The following is a 21,394-nucleotide window of genomic DNA, read 5'->3' on the forward strand; positions in this document are numbered from 1 at the left end:
TCTGGAAAAACTAGAATCTTTTTCCATAAAAATTAATGGTAATTGCTTCTTTGCTTCATGTCATTTCAGTTTACGAAAGGTTTCACAGGAATGCTCTACTTTTGGATAGCAGAGGAAACCTGTATTGGATTCTGAGGACAATTATTCTCATTAATTCCGAGTACTTATTAACACCTGAGAGTCCCATGAAAAGACAAACTTGAAAAGTCCTCAGAGAACTGTTAGGTCCATTAATGAACATCATCCTTGGGCCTCAGAAACTGCCCTAATTCCCTCAGGCAAACTTACTTTCTTCTGGCACCACCGAAATGTTACAGGTATTCATAAGGAAATGTGTTCAGAGTAGTTTGCTGCTGAGAATTAAAGAAACAGCTAAGACTGTGTTAACTAGTAACAGAAACAGATTCAGCAAGCAGGCTGTGCAGCATACAGATTCTGATAACTATTCAAAAACAGGACACAGACATAGTCAGGCAACAGATTTTTCAGGGGCAGCATGTGTTAAGTCTTACATTCCCTTAATAACAAAAGAGGGCATGCATCTCCTTGACCCCATAAGATTTTCAAAAGTAACTCCTGTCAGAAGACAAACCACTCCAATTTCTTTTTTTTAAAGATCTTATTTATTTTTAGAGAGGGAAGGGAGGGAGGGAGGGGGAGAGAGAGAGAGAGAGAGAGAGAGAGAAACATCAATGTGTGGTTGCTGGGGGCCGTGGCCTGCAACCCAGGCATGTGCCCTGACTGGTAATCGAACCTGCGACATTTTGGTTCGCAGTCCGCGCTCAATACACTGAGCTATGCCAGCCAGGGCCACTCCAATTTCTTTTATAGAAATGATTTAGTAGATCCATTAACCAGGTATTGGAGAAGAAAAAAGTTGGGGAACAAAAGGAAGAGATAGAATTTAGAAAGTTGGAGGAGGTGCCCCAAGGAACTGGCCCCCAGACTGTGGGAACGTGGGTGTGCAAGGTCTCTAGGTGTGCAGGAAGCACCCAGGCCACTTGCTGCTGGGGCCATCTGTTGCACAGGAAGCCGACAGCACGGAGCCTGTCCCTTTTTCTCCCCTAGCTTTCTGCTCTGCCTCCAGCCGGCAAAAAAGAAAAGTTGTCTGCAGGGCTCTAGCCCCAGAGTCAGAAAGTAGAATGCAGGTGGGTGTAAAGCAGACAGGTTACAGCCAGCACTCCTCCCCGACTGACACAGGAGGGGCAGAGATGCCTGGTCTGCAGATAGCAGGAGGCCCTAACACCGTGCCCCCTTTGAGTGCAGTTTCAGAATAATGTGGTCTAATGAATCTGTTTTGAAAGAAAAACCTAAGTATCCACTTCATTAAGAGCCCACAAGAGAGTTACTTTTTTTTTCTGTTTAATTGCTTAGACTTTATTTTAAATATATTTTATTGATTATGCTATTAGTTGTCCCATTTCCCCCCTTCATTCCCCTCCACCCTGCACACCCTCTCCCACGCACATCCCCCCCTTTAATTTACATCTATGTGTTATACTTATAAGTCCTTTAGGTTCTACATTTCTCATACTATTCTTACCCTCCCCCTATTTTCTACCTACAATCTATGCTACTTATACTCTGTACCTTTTCCCCCTCTCTCCTCCTCCCACTCCCCTGTTGCTAACCCTCCATGTGATCTCCATTTCTGTGGTTCTGTTCCTGTTCTAATTGTTTGCTTAGTTTCTTTTGGTTTTGCTTTAGGTGTGATTGTTAATCATTGTGAGTTTGCTGTCCTTTTACTACACATGTTTTCTTTTATCTTCTTTTCTTAGATAAGTCCCTTTAACATTTCATAAAATAAGAGCTTGGTGATGATGAACTCCTTTAACTTGACCTTATCTGGAAAGCACTTTATCTGCCCTTCCATTCTCAATGAAAGCTTTGCTGGATAGAGTAATCTGGGATATAGGTCCTTGTCTTTCATGACTTGGAATACTTCTTTCCAGCCCCTTCTTGCCTGTAAGGTCTCTTTGGAGAAATCAGCTGACAGTCTGATGGGAACTCCTTTGTAGGTGACTGTCCCCTTATCTCTTACTGCTTCTAGGATTCTCTCCTTCATTTTTACCTTGGCTAATATAATTATGACGTGCCTTGGTGTGTTTCTTCTTGGGTCCAACTTCTTTGGAAGTCTCTGAGCTTCCTGGACTTCCTGGAAGTCTATTTCCTTTGCCAGATTGGGGAAGTTCTCCTTTATTATTTGTTCAAATAACTTTTCCACTTGTTGCTCTTCCTGTTCTCCTTCTGGTACCCCTATAATTTGGATGTTGGAATGTTTAAAGATGTCCTGGAGGTTCCTAAGCTTCTCCTTGTTTTTTTGAATTCTTATTTCTCCATTCTTTCCTGTTTGGTTGTTTCTTTCTTCCTTCTGGTCCACTCTATTGTTTTCAATGTCAGTTTCCTTCCCATCACTGTTGGTTCCCTGTGCATTTTCCTTCATTTCTTTTATGGTAACCTGCATTTGTTCATCTAATTTGCGATCAAAATCAACCAATTGTGTGAGCTTTCTGATCACCAGTGTTTTGAACTGTGCATCTGATAGGTTAGCTATTCCTTGGTCGCTCAAAAGGATGAGTTCTGGGGCACTGATTTGTTCTTCTGTTTGAGGCATCTCTCTCTCCTGTTTTTTGGGGTTTTTTTTTTGGTCTGGTTGCTCCTTTTACGGTGAGGGGCAGCGCCTTAGGTGTTCACCAGGGCTGCGCACCCCAGTCACTAGATTGTGATGTTGTATGTGGGGGTGGGGTCGAGAGGGAACAATGGCGGTAGCTCCGTTCTCTGTGTGACCTCAGTTCTTTCCCTGGGATCCTGGGTTGCGCACCCTGCCCTGCTCCACAATCACTGCCTCACTGGGTCTGCCAGCTGCTGCTTGTGTACTCAGGGTCCACCCGCTGCGATCTTGCACACCCCAGAAACCTTACGCGGTCTCAGTTGCCTTATGCGGCCAATTCTCCCTGTTCTCCACGCCCGGCTGTTCCTCTCTGCCCCTCCTAGTGGTCTGGATGAACGGGTCTATTTCAACTTCTTGGCTGTCCGACTTCCATTCAGATAAATTTTCTGTCAGTTCTGGGTGTTACTCTGCCTCTAAATTGTTGTTGTTCCAATCTTGGTTGTGCATGGAGGTACGGTGCGTCCACCTATGCCTCCATCTTGGCCGGACGAGAGTTACTCTTTACTTAAATAGTTTCAACTGGCAGGATTTTCAAACACATTTTAGGTGACTTTAATTCAGACCCAGGTAAATCAGTTATCCAATTTTGTTTTTAAAAAACAAATGTCTATAATTCTCTAGACTGATAAAAGAGTTCCATTAAACATTTTCTTTCCTAAGGACAGGAATGTGTAAGTGGAAATTATGCAGTCCATGGGTAGTACTAATTTGAGCTGGAGAACTTGAGAGTTTGGACGAGGGGTCAAACCCAGCCCTCTGTCCACTTTCGTATAAGTGTCATTGGAAGACGACACTGTCATTTGTATTGTGGCAGTAAAGTAGAATAGTTACCACATTAGAACCACATGACCCCCAATGCCTCTATCAGGGGCAACTTTTTATGTTGACTCATGGGGCTCGTTTCTTTTTGTAAATAATGAAAATGTGATTGACTATACAAGTTGACACATTTAAAAAGTGAATGTTTATAGTGAGAAAAATGTGGTTTTTTTTGTTTTTTTTTTTTAAATCCTCGCTCATGGACAATCTTAACGATTTTAGACAGAGAGGAAGGGAAGGAGGTAGAGAGGGAAAGACATATCAGTGTTAGACAGAAACATTGATTAGTTGCTCCCTCACACACCCTGACCAGAGACTGAACATGCGACACAGGCATGTGCCATGACTGGGGGTTGACTCCACCACCTTTTGGTTACGGGATGATACTCCAACTGAGCCACGCCAGCCAGGACAAGAGAAACATTTTTTAAGGAACAAATACTAGTTTAATCTGACCACACTTTTCAAAGGCTCCACCCCATTTGGGGGCTAAATCAGTAAACCCTAGTCGGAGGCATCAGAATTCTATGGCAGGGGGATCATGAACATAATCAAAATATAGCTGCGCAGCTGAAATGAAAATGCACCTAGGAGAGAGAGTTTGGGAAGTCTGGCACCTGCCACATAAGCAAGCCATTCTCAAGACTGTAAGCATGGAGAGTACATACTGAAGGTTAGAAAGAGTGCACCAGCATCTCTTTAATTCACAATTCATACTGTTACTAAAATGCATGTCAATTCGAATCATAAAGAATTAGCTTCTGCCTTATGGACTCTCCTAGTTTTCATTTTATTTTATTTTTAAGACAACTGATAACTTTAGATCCAAATTTTCTAAAAGTTTTAAAAATCTGAGCATTTCTGTTCAAAATGTTAAAAAAAAACTTTTCAGGTGGGGAAAAAGCAATACAAAGACACATCAATGTTCGAGTAATTTAAAACAAAAAGGTAGATTTAATGCAGTAACAACATTAATCTGGGGATAAATAAGTTCACAACAGACTTTAAAGTTTGATATTTTTTTTTCCTTCGCAGAGAGAATGGTTTTCTGAAAGCACACAGGACTGAAGAAGCCAACACAAACTGGAATTCCCTCCTGTCCAGGTGAAACAGGCTTGGTCCTTCCTGCTGCCCTCCTAACACCTGCTACTGGCCAAGGTGAGCGCTTCTCTTCCTTCAATCTGGATGGCCACTTGTTTCAAGAATAACTGGATGGTTTGTTACCAGAATCATCTTCTTGTGATCCCATGCTCTGCACAGGAAGAGAATGAGACATTGTATTTGTCTGCCCTTGTCTGATAAGCACACCCGGGCTTCCCTGGGGTCAGGCCCCTGTGTGTCTGTGTATAGACCTATCCTGCTGCACCCTGGAGAGGAGGCAATTCCAGGTTCCTCCCACATCTTCTCTAAGCAACTTCCAATCTGTAAATACCCCTCACCAGTCTCTGGGAACTTAGTGATAAAGGTTCTGAAGAACTCCTGGCAATTGAATGTTCACCCTGAAATTGAGTCCACATTCCTCTTCCTCTTCCACCCAGCCCACTTTTTGTTAAGGAGGAAAACCTGAATCAATCACCTTTTGCACAAACTGGGGGTTCACGGTGATCTCCTGGTCCATGGCCTTTAGCCGCTCGTCCAGCTCTATGCACTTCAGCATCTGTGTGACAGACACGTTTAGGGTGAGGGTAAGCAGGTTTAGGTTCATGGTCCCTTGACCCGATCCCCTGGGGCTACGCTCGTTTTGGAGTCAGAGTTTTTGAATTCAGAAATTTAATACAGTATGAGTACTGTGCCTTACCTAACATCCTAGTAGGATCTAGGGTAGCACCACATAATCAAACACATTATTATGTGCAGTGAAAACTAAAAACATTCACACTAAGTACAACAAAGACTATAAATCATTTCAGGTGACATTTACCATCAAATGAGTTACCAAAAAACACTTAGTTTTCAGGATTTTTCTTCCTTATTTTGAATTGCAAAAGGGATTGTAGAAGTATACTATGCATCTCCTCTGTGTTTTGTTCATTTCCCTAAGCAAGGCTAAAGAACAGAGACCACCCACACAACTCCAGCTCATGTCCAGAGCCCAGAGTGGCCCCCAGAGGAGCAGGGCCTCAGAAGCCACAGGGGCAGCAGCTCCAAGGCCCATGGCTGCCGCCCAATCACAGTGTTAGGATGGCTTTCCTCTTGTACCCTACTCTTCACAGCATTGTTTTCTGACCCCCTGGCCTGGAACTCCGAGCACATTTCACCATAAAGACAGACTCTACATTAGAGGTAGCAGTTGGATGTGGATGAAATTATACTAATTATAAGATGTTCCTAGAAGCTAGTTGAGAACTACCTGTATTTAAAACTAAAATTATCTGGGAGCAAAGGGGCAGTATTTCAAACACAACACCTCAAACATCAATCAAAACAAATGAACACCTGGCACTTGCACTTACCTCCTGGTCGATGTTGTGGAGCATGGCCGGGTTATTGTACTTCTCAGGGTTATCATGGAAGCTGACCATGCCATCCTTCTGGTTAATGCTGGCAAAAATTTCACCATCTTCTATCTACAACAACAACAACAACAACAACTACATCAGGAAAACAGATTAGACCTGAACATATCTGAATTCACAGTGCTTCAATACAAAGAGGGGAAAGCACAAAAAGCAATAAGTAAAAACATAAAATCTGTATGTATTTTTAAGCACTAACTGTTTATTCAACAGGTATTTACTGAATACCTAGTACAGTCTAGGCACCATTAGTGATGTTATGGAGTGCAAAACTGACACTCATAAAAATCCACACCTTTAATTTTTTAATTTCTATTTTATTTTACATGTGAGGTAAAAGTCACATAATGTAAATTAAGCATTTTGTAAAAAAAAATTATTGCTGTTAAATTACAGCTGTCCCCTAAATTAACCATTTTAAGTGAACAAGTCAGCGACATTCAGTACGTTTGCAGTGTGCAAGCACCACTACTCTCCAGTTCCAAAACATTGTCATCACCCTGAAGGAAACCCCACACGAGGGTGGTGGGGGTTCAGTTACTCCCTATTCTCCCATCCATCCTCTCGGCCCCTGGCAACCACAATGTACTTTCTCCTCTCTGAATTTGCCTCTTCTGGGCATTACTATAAATGAAATCATACAATACATGTCTTTCATGTCTTGTATCCCTTAGCACAATGCTTTCAAATTGTGCTTATTATCTTTAAACATTAATTTCATTATATATAATTTACATAGCCCTTGCATTAAAAAAACAAATGCTAACATATTTGTTTTTTAAATATATTTTATTGATTATGCTATTACAGTTGTCCCATTTCCCCTCTTCATTCCCCTCCACCCTGCACACCCTCTCCCACCCACATTCCCCCCCTTTAGTTCATGTCCATGTGTCATAAGTTCTTTAGCTTCTACATTTCCTATACTGTTCTTGCCCTCCCCTGTCTATTTTCTACCTACCACCTATGCTACTTATTCTCTGTACCTTTTCCCCCTCTCTCCTCCTCCCACTCCCCTGTTGCTAACCCTCCATGTGATCTCCATTTCTGTGGTTCTGTTCCTGTTCTAGTGGTTTGCTTAGTTTCTTTTTGTTTTTTGTTTTAAGTGTGCTTGTTAATAATTGTGAGTTTGCTGTCATTTTACTATACATGTTTTTTATCTCCTTTTTTCTTAGGTAAGTCCCTTTAACATTTCATAAAATAAGGGCTTGGTGATGATGAACTCCCTTAACTTGACCTTATCTGAGAAGCACTTTTATCTGCCCTTCCATTCTAAATGAGAGCTTTGCTGGATAGAGCAATCTGGGATGTAGGTCCTTGTCTTTCATGAGTTGGAATACTTCTTCCCAGCCCCTTCTTGCCTGTAAGGTCTCTTTTGAGGAATCAGTTGACAGTCTGATGGGAACTCCTTTGTAGGTGACTGTCTCCTTGTCTCTTGCTGCTTCTAGGATTCTCTCCTTCATTTTTACCTTGGCTAAATGTAATTATGACGTGCCTTGGTGTGTTCCTTTTTGGATCCAACTTCTTTGGGACTATCTGAGCTTCCTGGAAGTCTATTTCCTTAGCCAGAATGGGGAATTCCTCCTTTATTATTTGTTCAAATAAGTTTTCCACTTGTTGCTCTTCCTCTTCTCCTTCTGGTACCCCTGTAATTCGGATGTTGGAATGTTTAAAGATGTCCTGGAGGTTCCTAAGCCTCTCCTCATTGTTTTGAATTCTTATGTCTTCATTCTTTTCTGGTTGTATGTTGTTTTCTTGCTTCTGGTCCACTCCATTGATGGGAGACCCAGCTTTCTTTCCATCACTATTGGTTCCCTGTGCATTTTTCTTCATTTCACTTATTGTAGCCTTCATTTGTTTATCTAATTTGCAACCAAAATTAACCAATTCTGTGAGCATCCTGATCACCAGTGCTTTGAACTACGCATCTGATAGGTTGGCTATCTCTTGGTCACTTAAAAAAAAACTGTGGGGCTTTCAATTCTGTTTGAGCCATCCCCCCCTCCTTTGGTCTGGTCGCACCTGTTAAATATGAGGGGCAGGCCTTAGGTGTTCACCAGGGCGGGGTACCCCAATCACTGGGTTGTGATGTTTATGTGGGGGCGGGGTCCGAGAGAGAACAATGGCGCTTGCTCCACTCTCCGTGGGACCTCAGTCCCTTCTGCCGCTTCCCCCAAGCAAATTGGGCCCCTCTGGTGCTAATTCCTGTATGGGTGGGCTTGAACGCCCCGTGGGACTTTGCAAGGACCTCTCCTGTGAGGCTAGAGTCTCTCCCAGTGCCTCAATCCCCACAGGTGTTTTCAATTAGTTCCCCAAGGCTCTATTTCCCAGCACTGGGATCCTGGGTTGCACGCAGTGCCTCACTTCACAACCGCTGCCTCACTGGGTCTGCCGGTTGCCACCCCTTGGCCAGGGTCCGCCCGCTGTGGTCTTGCATGCCTGGGATGCCTTAACACGCCTACTCCCAATACTCTGTGCTCTCCACGCTGCAACCCGTGCACAGCTGCCCAACTCCGCCCCTCCTACGGGTCTGAATGAATGGGTCTATTTTAACGTCTTGGGTGTCCGCTTCCATTCAGATCAATTTTCTGCCAGTTCTGGTTGTTATTATGTTTCTAAATTGTTGTTGTCTCTATCTTGGTTGTGCGAGGAGGCACAGTGTGTCTACCTATGCCTCCATCTTGGCCAGAAGCCTGAAATACTAACATATTTTTGTTTTACCTCTGTAGAAATTAGTTTCTGGTCCTTCAAGAAAACTTTTCTGCCAATGCTGATTCCAAGGTAGTTTCAAGGTCTATGCTCTTTCTTTGCATCAGTGACTGCGGGCTTATTTGATTGGTCCAAATCCTGTCCGCGAAGTTAAAAAGTGAGAAGCCAAGAAAAGTGGCAGACATGTATTGTTATTCCTAACGAACTGCTCCACAGGGTGAGAACACCTAGTCTGTCTGTTACCGGGCTGCCTGCACTGGCCTCCTCTCTCCAGCCTTAGAAGGAAGAGATGCAATTTAATGGTACAGCAGCCAGCCCAACCATGTCGGACAGAGAGCTGCCTCTTCAAAAGGGGAACGGAATAGATCCAAATGAAATGCAAGCCCAGGTTCACTATAGCAGAGCCTTTTGTAATAACTAGAACTAGAAACAACCCCATGTTCATCTGATTAGAACGGAACCCTAAATGCATGAACTAAAACTACACATGACATTATGTATGAATCTCATAATGTTAAGCAGAGAGCCAGATCCCAGAAAGTGAATACTGTATGTTTCATTTTATAGTTTAAATAAAGCTCAAACACAAACACAACTAAGGCAGGATGCTAGGAGTCAAGATACTAACAGCCTTCCTAGTCAGGAGCAGGTGGGATGCTGGCACAAGGTGTCCTGGGGTCCGGTGACGCTCCAACCCATGAGCGAGGTGTCGGTGGCACAGGTGTCTTCACTTTAGGAAAATGTAATTAGCTCATACTTTGCAGTACTTTTCTTTATGTGGTTTATACTTCAATAAAGTGTTTACTTAAAAAATACCTAACATACAATCTGAATAGGCCTGTACCTATTACAGAAATCGAATCAATAATCAATAGCCTTCCAAAACAAAGCACCAGTCCCAGAAAGGCCCACCAGTGCACTCTACTAGTCAGGCAAGGAAGCAGTAAGGCCAATCTCTTTCGGAGAGCAGACACAGGGGGAGCATAGCCCCTCTTAGGCCATGAAGCCAGCGTCATCCTAATACCAACTCCAGAGACATTACAAGAAAACTGTACCATTTTCTCTCATGGACATAAACACAAAAACACTAACAAAATACAAGCAAATCCAACAATATATAAAAAGAATTATACACCAAAGCCAAGTGGGATTTATCCAGGTGAACAAAGCCAGTGAGACATGTGGGAATCAATTAAAGTCCGCAGGCTAAAAAGATCATGATCAAACCAACACATGCACAGAAAACATTTCATAAAATTCTATATTCATTCGTGACAAAAACTCCCAGGAAACCTGGGAGACAGGGAAACTTCCTTAACTTGATGAAGAATATCTACAAAAACCTGAGAGCTAGTATCCTAGGGTAAGAAAATTGAAGCTTCCCCACAAAGATCAGTAACTAGGCATCACACCACTCCTTCTCAACACTGTACTGCAGCTGATACAGTAAGACATGAAGATAAAATAAAAAGTATATGGATTGTAAAAGAAGAAATATAATTGTCTGTGTTCACAGTTGTATTTGTGAAAATCAGAAAATCTGGAAGTATCCCAACCATGAAACACTCCTGGAACTAGTAAGCAATTACAGCAAGGCTGCAGGGTACATGCTGAATCTACAAAAGCCACTTGCTTCTCTATATACCAGCGATGTACAAGTGTAACTTGAAATTTAAAACAGTACCATTTACATTAGCATCCCTCCCCCCCAAAATGAAATACTTAGGAATATACCCAACAAATATCTATAACATCTATCTGGGGAAAACTAGAAAAGTCTGATGAAGAAAATCAAAGAACTAAATATTAGGTTGGCCAAAAAGTTCGTTTAGTTTTTTCCATACGATGGCTTTAGTAGCGCTTAGTTGTCTTCATTTGAAACAATTTTGTTAGATTGTACTGTGACAGTTGTCATATCAGCACACATTTTGAAAAAAACTTATCAAAATTGGTGAATTTTTGTGCAGCCATTTTAATACTGAAAGTAGAAGAAGACATGCAACACTTTTGGCGTATTATACTTTATTATTTCAGGAAGGATAAAAACACAACTGAAATGCAAGAAAAGATTTGTGCAATGTGTGGAGAAGGTGCTGTGGCTGATTGAACATGTCAAAAGTGCTTTGCGAAGTTTCTTGGTACTAGTGACATTTTGGCCAAATAATCCTTTGCTGTGGGGCCATCTTGTGCATTGGAAGATGTTTGGCAGCACCCCTGGCCTCTACCCACTAGAAGCTAATAGTGGGAGATAGCTGACATACTCAATCCAAATCAATAAAGTTATTGGTGAAAATGAAAAATGTGTCTTTTATTTTACAGAAAAAATGCAATGAACTTGTTGGCCACCCCAATAAATTGAGAGCTATTTCATGTTCATGGATAGGAAGACGATGCTATCAAGATGTCAATTCTTCCCAATTTGATCTATAGATTCAACACAATCTGTCAAAATCCCACCAAGTTATTTTATAGATATTGACAAACTGATTCTAAGGTTTATGTGGAGAGACAAAAGGACACAGGAAAGTCAACACAAGATTGAAGAGAAGAACAAAGCTGAGAGACTGTGGCTGCCTGACTTTAACACTTATTATAAAGGAAAAACAACAAAAAAAGACTTATTATAAAGCCACAGTAATCAGGACAGTGTGGTAATGCCCACTGCTCACACCGCAAAAAGACAAATAGATCAATGGAACATAACCGAGAGTCTAGAAATAGAGCCACATAAATACAGTCAATGGATCTTTTTTTTTTTTTAATTTTATTTTAATTGTTGTTCAGTCAATAGATCTTTGACAAAGCATGGGCAATACAATGAAGCAAAGACAGTCTTTTCAACAAATGGGGTTGAAACAACTCTGCATACAGAAAATGAATCTAGATACAGACCTTACACTTTTCACAAAAATTACCACATGGATCACAAACCTACACATACAACCGAAAACTAGAGAACTCCTATAAGAGAACACAGGAGAAAACCTAGCTTTGCAGACACTCCAACCATAGGACCCAGCCACCACACTTCCTGGCACTTACTCACGTGAGTCAAGCACTTATGTCCACACAACAACCTGCACTTGGATATTTATAGCAGCTTTATTCACAACTGCCAAATTTTGAAAGCAACCAAGATGTCCTTCAACAGATGAGTGCATAAACTGTGATATATTTAGGCAATGGATATAAAAAGAAATGAGCTATCAAGCCATAAAAAGACACTGAGTAAACGTCAATGCATAACCTGAAGTAAAAATAGTCAATGTGAAAAGGCTACATATTGTATGATTCCAACTATATGACATTATGGAAAAAGCAAAACTATGGAGACAGTGAAAAGATCAGTGGTTGCTCGGGTTGGGATGAACAGGCAGAGCACAGAGAATTTTTTAGGGTGGTAAAAATATTCTGCATGAGACCATAACAATGTAGACATGTCATTACACGAGGTGGGCAAAAGGTTTACAGTCATTTGTATGGAAAAGACATGCAGGCTAAATAAACAACACAAAAATAAACTCTGTGTTTCACATGCTCACAACTGTGAACCTACCTACTTTTGCCCACCCCTGCACATTTGTCCAAACCCACTGAATGTACAAGAGTGTACCCTAATGTAAACTATGCACTTTGAGTGATGACGATATGTCGATGTAGGTTAATCAGCTGTCACTTACGTACGTACCACTTTAGTGAAGGATGACAATAATGGGGAAGGCTATGTATATGTGGGGACGGGGTAAATGGAAAATCTCTGTACCTTCCCCTCAATTTTGCTTTTGACCTCAAAATGCTCTAAAAAAATAAAGTCTTAGTGAAAAAAACTTCCTGCCCTCATGGATCTTACATGCTAGGGCAAGATTTTTCAAGCTTGGCAGCACTGACATTTTGGGCCAGATGCTTCCTTGCTGTGTGGGTGTTCCACACACAGTAAGATGTTTAGAAGCACCCTGGCCTCCTTGCCGCTGTGACAACCAAAAATGTCTCCAGACATGGCCAACATTCCATGGCGGACAAAACATCTAGCAGGCTCTGTCTAGGTTGGCTATGCAGTGTTCAGAATCCATCCCCCTGCCCTTTGACCCTTCAAAGCATCCTGTAAACTCCTGTGCCCTGGCTGGTGTCAGAACCACTCGTGTGTGTCTTCTCACTCACCACTGAGGAGTGGATCCCAGGGAGACCCTGTGGTTTACTCACGCCTTACAACCCCTGCAGGGTTAGCAAGGTGCCCTGAGCAGATGCTCTGAGGTTGTTGATTTAGTAGGACAAGGTGTTTGTTTGGGATATATGTGTGATTTGAGGGCTAGGCTAAATGTTTTGAAACCTCAAAACATTTGTAAACTGAATGATGGAAATAAAATACTCCACTATCACAATGGAAAACAGTTTTGTTACTCCCAATCCTGACGTGGCAGGGCATCTGAAATCACAGGGGAGACCACTAGCAGAACAATGTAGAATGCTGACTTCCCACACTTGGTATCTGCCTGCCCTAAGCTGAGGATATAGGTTTGTTTTGGTGGATCCGCTCAGAGCCATGTATGTACTGAACAGGTAGGTAGATTACAATATACCAACTTGGTGGGTTATCATGCAGTCAGCCAAAGGATGCTTATCTGAATCTGGGGAGTGGAGAGGTACGACTAGAAGCGATAAATGGGTGTGTCAGGTACACTGGTCACATCTGACTTCTGAGGCTGGGTGCTGAGCATCTGGGCTCCTGCTCTGGCAACCTTCCCCCAACACTGCTTGACATGTGGGAGGGCCCAGGTCTGGCTGCCACCTCGCTGAGCAGGCCTGTGCCAGGGACAGAAGCAGTGCCTGACCTGCACATGAGCACAAGCTTGGGACCTTTTCATGGACCAGCACAGCGAGTAGCACTGTTTTATGGCTCTCTGTATATCAAACGTTTCATGAGGGTTTTAAATGATGTTTACAGAAGCTGACAATGAGCACAAAGAGGAAACACCATGTAAATGATAGGATCACTATGACTGGAGAACCCATAGATCACGAGGGAAAAAACCAAAGTATCCACAGGAGTTTACTTTGGATGTTCCCCACCCCCTTTTCTTTTTTTATATTTTCCATAATGAACACCTGTTACTTTTACAAAGACAAAAATCCACCCGTAAGTTTATAAAAATGAAAACATACTTACCATATGTAGGACATATTTTTCTGCCTCCTGTGGTCCAGATAATTGTACCCGACTTGCCATATCTTGTAACGATAGTGTTAAAAAGGTCTGAAATTTCAGAGTAGAATTCATCACAGGTAGAAACAACTGACAAAAGACATTTTATTAAATGTGTACAGAATTCTAGTAAATCACCGAAAATTTGCTTTCCATTACTGTACAAAATAATTTTTTGTTGTGAGGATGACTTGAAATTGATGAACCCAGTGGTTTTAGTCATCAGTTTTCTAGAATGATGACTGCTAGAAATGTGTATCTTACACTCTCTGGCCTGCCTGAAATGACGTGTGCCAGGTTACTCACTTTGGCACTGTTTGTGAGAGCAGAAGGGGGGAACCACCTGCATGCCCACCAACAGAGGACTGATTCAGGACAGCGCATCGTCATTACATTAAGCGACTACTATGGACTTGCAAAAAAATTAAAAAGTGAGAACTATTTATGAACTGAAAAAGAATCCAAGATATGTACATCATTAAATATACAAGTGCATGCTAACATCAGAGTAGAAGGAAGGGACAACTGCGTATGAGGGCAAGAGACAGTGAGCACTGAGATGAGCACAGTCACTCTGGGAGCATGAACAAGGCACTTGTAGCACTGGGTTGCCTCTGGGTGAAGAAAAACAGTGGCTGGGATACATGAACTAGATAAGAATTTTGTATTTTTTAATGTTGTATTGTCAACCTATTACCAATGAAATAAAATATAGTAAGTTCTTCAAAATTCAAAGCTAAAATGTATAAACAAATGGAGACTTGAATCCGCTATGGGATTAGGCTCTTGTCACCAGCACGGACACACAGTCTACCTGATGAGACTTCTGAAAAAGCTTTTATTTTCCAAGGTTGAATAAGAGAGAGACATACATGGCTAGAAAATCCTTTGCTCCCCCTCACCCCCTTCTATTCTTCTTGAATAGGGACACAAAGACCAAAAGTCTAATGGCCACCATCAGCAAGTTCCCAGACATGCCCTTTGACGACACTGTCCCTGCCGCCAGCAGCCACAAAGGCCCTCCTCCCTGTCCCTAGGCAGTGCTCATCACTCAGGGGACCTCAATCCACCAGGAGTCAGAACACGTGAGACTGGCATTTCCTGTCTGTCTGGTCAAACTTATCCAGACCAGAAAACCCTACTTTCCTACACAGACTTCTCCAAGTATAAACATATTCCTAAGGGATGAACTGGTGGTTGCCTGCTTCACAAGATAGGTGACAGTTGCTTTTGGCAGTGATGCCTATTTATTATATTTCTTAAGGTCTAACTCTTTTTAACTTTTACTTGCTTTTTTGCAATTTAACATTGTGAGGTATACCATATTTTAACCTTGGCAATATTTTGATTCTTTTACTTGTACCTCAAGTACTAGACCCAAATGGGGTACAGCTCTTTCTCAATGGCTACCTCTTGATGGTGAACTTAGAGTGGTTATGCTGGCACTGGGACCAAAAAGAAAATTTTGTGGGAAGAATTAGGCTGCTTATTACCTTGAGTCCCTTGGACCCCAGTCTTTTTTTGCCTATGGGTCAAGTTGGTTTTTCTCTGACAGGTTACAGTCATTTTTAATCTTTCTTGAGTTGCTTTCTCTTTCACACTCTATTTTCATCTTACAAATTAACTTTTTATAAATTCCCCAACTTCCTTATGTTAGCCAGGAAGCTGTAGTTACTCTCTCTAGAGTCTTCATGAGTTTCCTTTCCTTGTTCAGCGACCACTTAACTCACCTTCTTTCCTCCGCCCTTGCGTGGTTTCCAGCCTGAACAACAGGTTCCCACTCACCACTGTTTTCTCTGGCCCCTCAGACTGTCAAACCCACCATCCCTCCCACACCCTGCACCTAGAGCCCAGCGTCCCTCCCAGTAACACTCACAGCTACTCTTGCTTCTCTGCTGCTTCCCCTCAACCTGCCACCACCACCAGGCAGAAGGAATGCATGGAGATAGCTTCCCCAAGGTCTCCCCAGTTTCGAACCGCTGCCTGGCCAGACTTCTCAGGAGAAAAACCAAACCTCTCTTTGATTACCCTGCTATCACTCCATTTCCGATTCCTTGCAGTATATGCCTTCCTAGCTCACATGGGATTTCATAGTTCCTTTACACTGTTCTATAGCCAAAAAACATCCGGTTATTTTAGAACTGACTTATCTTCTACAGTTCAACTGTACTTAGCTCATTCTCCTCTGGCTTCAACAGTCATGGATGTCAGAGCAGCACTGTATGCAAACAGAGGTGAGCACAGCCTGAGGCTCCCAGGCTGGCCACAGGGACCGCACCTGCCCTGTGAAGTTCATTGCCCACCTGCCCACAGAACTGTTAGCCTCCCTCAGGCTACCTTTCTCCTACCTGTCTTCCTCTTCACCTGTTGCTCTTCACAAAAACCCTGCTCTAGCCCTAAAAAGACCAAAAGGTATAAATCAAACTTTAAGACACTGGTTGCGAGAGCTCTGGCACAGAAGCCCTGCTGCACTTCATCACTGTGCCTGCTTCTTCACCACTGGGAAGGAAAAGAGAAGGGGGGAGTCCCAGGAGCCAGGAGATGGCACCTGAGGGCAGGCAGCACGTCCTCACCTTGGTTAGCCTTTGAATATTCTTCTTGTAGAGAGAGGACAGGCACTGCTTCACCAGTCCCATGTTGTTATCACGAGTGAAAGTTTCGCTGTGCTTATTCACCAGGTTGCGGAGTTCTGAGGGATTATTGGTTGAATAAACTTGTGCTAACTCATGGTAGGCATTGCTAAGTGGCTAAAAGTTTGGAGTGGGGTGGGAGGAGAAATCAAATTAAAATGTTAGAGGAGTAAAATTTGTATAGGAGGCAAAAGAAAACATAGTACTGTATTTTGAGCAAGTACACTCAGTATCTTGTCACCAAACAAATTATAACTTACCCAATGAATGCCAAATGTTTTTTTTTAATGATTTTTTTAGAGAAGAAAAACATCCATCTGTTGTTCCATTTATTTATGTATTCATTTGTTTATTCTTGTATGTGCCCTGACCAGGGATTGAGCTCACAACCTTGGCTTATTGGGACAATACTTCAACCAACTGAGCCACCTAGCCAGGGCTCCAAATGCCTACTTTTTAAGACCAAAGTCAGAAATTCACTAGAGTGTAATTTACTGTTGAAAAAAACTTTGTGGTACAGAACAAATAACAGCAGGTGAAAGTGCACTGCATTTGGTAAAGGCATGTACAGCTTTTCTTTTTCCTATCAGGGGCTTGTTTTGGTTTGTTTTTTTCCCCTGTTGCAAAGAAGGCAGAATTTCTACCCTTCTCAACTCTCTCTTGCACTCCTACACACACACACACACACACACACCTCCCCAAGTGCAATGGGTCAACCTGCTCCTTTTGCTGAGGAAGGAACAAGAGGACTAATGGTGGCTACGGGCCTAATAAGAGCCTGAGCTGCTCTAGGCATTTCATTTTATACACATTATCCTTTATTTTAAATATTAACCTGGCTGGTGTGGCTCAGTGGAATGAATGCTGGCCTGCAAACCAAAGGGTTGCCGGTTCATTTGATTTCCAGTCAGGGCACATGCCTGGGTTGCGGGCCAGGTCCCCAGTTGGAAGCACTTGAGACAACCAAACATTGATGTTTCTTTCACTCCTTTCTCCTTCCTTTCTCCTCTCTAAAAATAAATAAATTTTTTAAAACATTAAGAAATTAGGACAGTGGTCCAAAAGAATGGGGAGTGGTCATGAGCACAGGCATAAATTGGATTCAAACCTATATTTCTATTCTTGAAGTCTGTGCTCTTTTCACCCTTTATGATATCATCATAAATAAACTTCTCACACTTATGAATTATACCATTTTATAAAAGCATTTCTTCTAAAACAGGGAACCCTAAAGGAACTATGGGTGTTCTCCCAAGTGATCTGAGAATGGCTGCCCTGAACCTGGCCTGCCTCTCAGTCCTCCATGGGATCTCTGTTAACGGCCTTCTGCCCAGCCCCTGGTTTGTGACCAGGCAGCCTAGAGACCTGAGAACCACAACAGGGCTCTTAGGTGAGGGACATTTGGGTTTCTTCAACAAGACAACATAAAAATCTCATCAAGCCTAGCCGGTAAAAACCTAAGTCCAGTGAGCAGAACCTGTAAGTTCAAATGGGAGCTCTTGTAAGATTTTCCAACATTTGGGAAAGGGAGAGTTCAACAACAGGAGCAATGCTTTTTCAGTATTTTTACTAAATTATAGTAAGTTTTAAAAAAATCAAGCCTTATTGGAGATTAAATACCTAAGCTATCATTACCCAGAGAACAACTCTGAAAACATTTCTGAGAAACAGTTTGTCCCTATTAGGTGATCAGAAGGTGCATGAACTGGAGTGAAGCAGAGATTCTGCCAGAACTGCTGCTCCCAGCAGACAGCTAATAAATGCCAGGTAACCTGAAGCTGTTGGGAGAGCTGACAACAAGACGATGTAAATTTATAGACCCATGTCCATTACATTTTCCTTGTGGACTTAAGAAATCAGTTTTATTTTACAAACTCACCTTAATGAATCTACCCACAATTTGAGATGTATATTTTGGTAGCTGCTGTACTTTTCCAAGCAATATCAAAGAAACTAGTATATACTTTTTATATGATTCCAACATGATATGACTGACCGCCATGGCAGGGGTAGTTATAGCCTGAACAAGAGAAGAAGGTTTCATGTGAAGTTAGTACACCATAGCAGGAAGCAACTATCAACTGCATGTACTGTTTTTAATTAAAAAACAGTACTTATGTTAAGTGTCCTGTTTTTTTTTTAATAATATCTTTACTGAGATACAATTCACATACCATAAAATTCTCCCTTTTAAAGTATACAATTCAGTGGTGTTGGTATGTTCGGAGCTGTGTAACTATCACCACTATCTAATTTCAGAACCTTTCCATCCCCCTGACAAAAGAAACGCACACCCATCAGCATCACTCCCCATTCCCTCCTCCCTTCAGCCCCAGGCAACTGTTACTGTATACTTTATGTCTCCATGGATTTGCCTATTGTGGACATTTCATGTAAATGTCATCATAAGTACATGGCCATTTGTGGCTGACTTCTTTCACTTAACAAGTTTTGTAGGTTCATCTGTGTTGTAGCATCGGTGCCTTATTCCATCTCATGGTTGGATAATATTTCATTGTATGGATGTATTGTATTTTACTCATTCCTCAGTTGATAGGCATTTGGGTTATCTCAGTCTTTGGCCACTATGTGTGGACATTTATCTTTATTTCTCTTGGGTATATATTCCTAGGAGTGGAACTGCTGGGTTACATGGAAGCTCTATGTTTAACGGTTTGAGGAACTCCCAACTCTTTTGCAATGTGACCACACCATTTTATAATCCCACTGGCAATTATGAGGGTTCCAAATTCTCTACATCCTCACTAACACCTATTAGTATCAGCGATCTCTTTTTAATCTTAGCCCTCCTAGAGAGTGTGGACTGGTATCTCATAGTGGTTTTGATTTGCATTTCCTTGATGACTAATGATGATGAGTATCTTTTCATGTGCTTATTGGCCATTTGTGTATTTTTTTCTGGAGACATATCTATTCAAATCCATTGCTCATTTTTAAATTTTAGGGTTTTTTATTGTTGAGTTGTAAGAGGTCTGTGTATACCCTGGATATAAGTCTCTTATCAAAAATATAATCTGCAGATGTTTTTTTTCCCCGTTCTGTGGCTGCCTTTTCACTTTCCTTCACTTGGATTATGAAGGTTAAGAAGAACTGAAAACTATCATACCCAATCAGCCCAATATTTCATATCAAAACCAAAACTACCAAGTATCTATGGCACCTCTTTGAGATGACTCTACAGACCCAGTCCCATCAACACAGAAGGGTCCCCACTGTAGCACTGTTTTCACAGTGACATAACAAAGTCAACTGACAGTTCCACCAATCAAGAACTAGTAAACTAACTAGGTTGTGTAATATGAGAAAATTAAGATGCTTTCACCTTTGGCTTTATACAATGCTGTACTGAATTTTTTTCACTGAGTATGCCCTTCTTTTGGAATTTTTTTGAAGCAGTAAAAAAATGTTTCACCTGCCCTGGCTGGCGTAGCTCAGTGGATTGAGTGCGGGCTGGGAACCAAAGTGTCCCAGGTTCAATTCCCAGCCAGGGTACATTCCTGGGTTGCAGGCCATAACCCCCAGCAACCGCACATTAATGTCTCGGTCTCTCTGTCTCTCTCTCCCTCCCTCCCTTCCCTAAAAATAAATAAATAAAATATTTAATAAAAAATATAAAAAATAAATAAATAAAAGCAACAACAACAAAAAAAACTTTGTAAAAAATGTTTCACCTTCTGAAATTAGGGTGAAACATCAATATACCATCTACAACTACATGCATATCATTAAAAGACAGTGGCAGGAAGGAGACTAACACTAGACAATGATTGTCATTAGGGGAAAGTCAGTGACTACGTATATTTTCAGGTAAAAGGCTTCCATCTATAAATATAAAAATGTTTTTAATAGTTCAATTATGTGTGATAGAAATATTTTCCTAAGTACATTGCACATTTTCCTGCTTCAGTGTGCTGATCAGTTATTACAGTGGACTGCACAATGATAATGCATTCAGTGGTCATGAAGCATGTGCTTATCACTTCCTAAAGAACTGAAATTCCTGACTGTGTACTCTTGAAGATTTTACCTGACTACACCCATCCTTTAATGACACCAGCACCTTCTCACCTTCTGGTGACCTTTCTTGAGGTTCTCTTGGTAGTATTTGTCAACCTCCACTCACTGACGCAACACTCAGTCACAGATGTATGCCTGTGTATTTATGTGTTAGCATTTCAACTAAACTGTAAGCTCCTTGAAGGCCTGAAATATCCTTTATTACTTTAACATAAGCTACAACTAAAATAAGAACTAATTAACTTCTGACAAATTTATCTTAAAACCCTAGTATTAGCCAGTACAGGTAGTGTAAAAGTAGGTTTATAGCTGCTCATGTGAAAATTAATACAATAAAGTCCAGCCAACATGGAGGCATAGGTAAGATATGCTTTGCTTCCCTGCACAAACAAAAGAAAGAAACAACTAATTTAAAAACAAAAAACGACCAGAACTGCCAGAAAATCAAACAGTAAGAAAGTCGGACAACCAAGGAGTTACAGAAATATTCATCCAGACCAGTACAAAGGGTGAAGACAGGAAGCCAGGGTGGATAGGACACGGCACCAGGGCAGCTGGTGGAGCACTCGATCCCCCATTTGCATGTAGATAAACTGGGAGGAACAACTGTGGAGGGAGACAGGCCCTGCAAACCAGGGTTCCAGGGCAGGGAAATAAAGTCTCAGAACCACTGGCTGTAAAACTTGTGGGGGTTGTGGTGGCAGGGGAAATTCCCAGTCTCTTCAAAGCCGGGGAGAGTCGATCAAGCAGCACTGTTCCCTCTCGGACCCCTCCCCAACATACAGTGCCACAACGTAGCACAGTGGGTTGC

At 41.8% G+C, this 21,394-nt stretch overlaps 1 protein-coding gene across 3 annotated transcripts in view; it reads right to left on the reverse strand.

The window, feature by feature from the left end:
* Positions 1–4,418: 4,418 nt before the first annotated feature.
* COPS3 (COP9 signalosome subunit 3) overlaps positions 4,419–21,394 on the reverse strand; it is a 29,568-nt gene continuing 12,592 nt past the window's right edge. For all 3 annotated transcript variants that reach the window (XM_036032847.1, XM_028534413.2, XM_036032848.1), the window contains 6 exons: positions 18,425–18,565; positions 16,489–16,662; positions 13,880–13,966; positions 5,944–6,057; positions 5,067–5,147; positions 4,419–4,742 (listed from right to left, as the gene is read on the reverse strand). In XM_036032847.1, the coding sequence (XP_035888740.1) occupies positions 4,689–4,742; positions 5,067–5,147; positions 5,944–6,057; positions 13,880–13,966; positions 16,489–16,662; positions 18,425–18,565 (651 nt within the window). In that variant the 3' untranslated portion in view covers positions 4,419–4,688. The remainder of the gene's footprint in view (positions 4,743–5,066; positions 5,148–5,943; positions 6,058–13,879; positions 13,967–16,488; positions 16,663–18,424; positions 18,566–21,394) is intronic.

Source organism: Phyllostomus discolor, chromosome 8 (genome assembly GCF_004126475.2).
Source record: "Phyllostomus discolor isolate MPI-MPIP mPhyDis1 chromosome 8, mPhyDis1.pri.v3, whole genome shotgun sequence".
Classification (NCBI taxonomy): Eukaryota; Metazoa; Chordata; class Mammalia; order Chiroptera; family Phyllostomidae; genus Phyllostomus; species Phyllostomus discolor.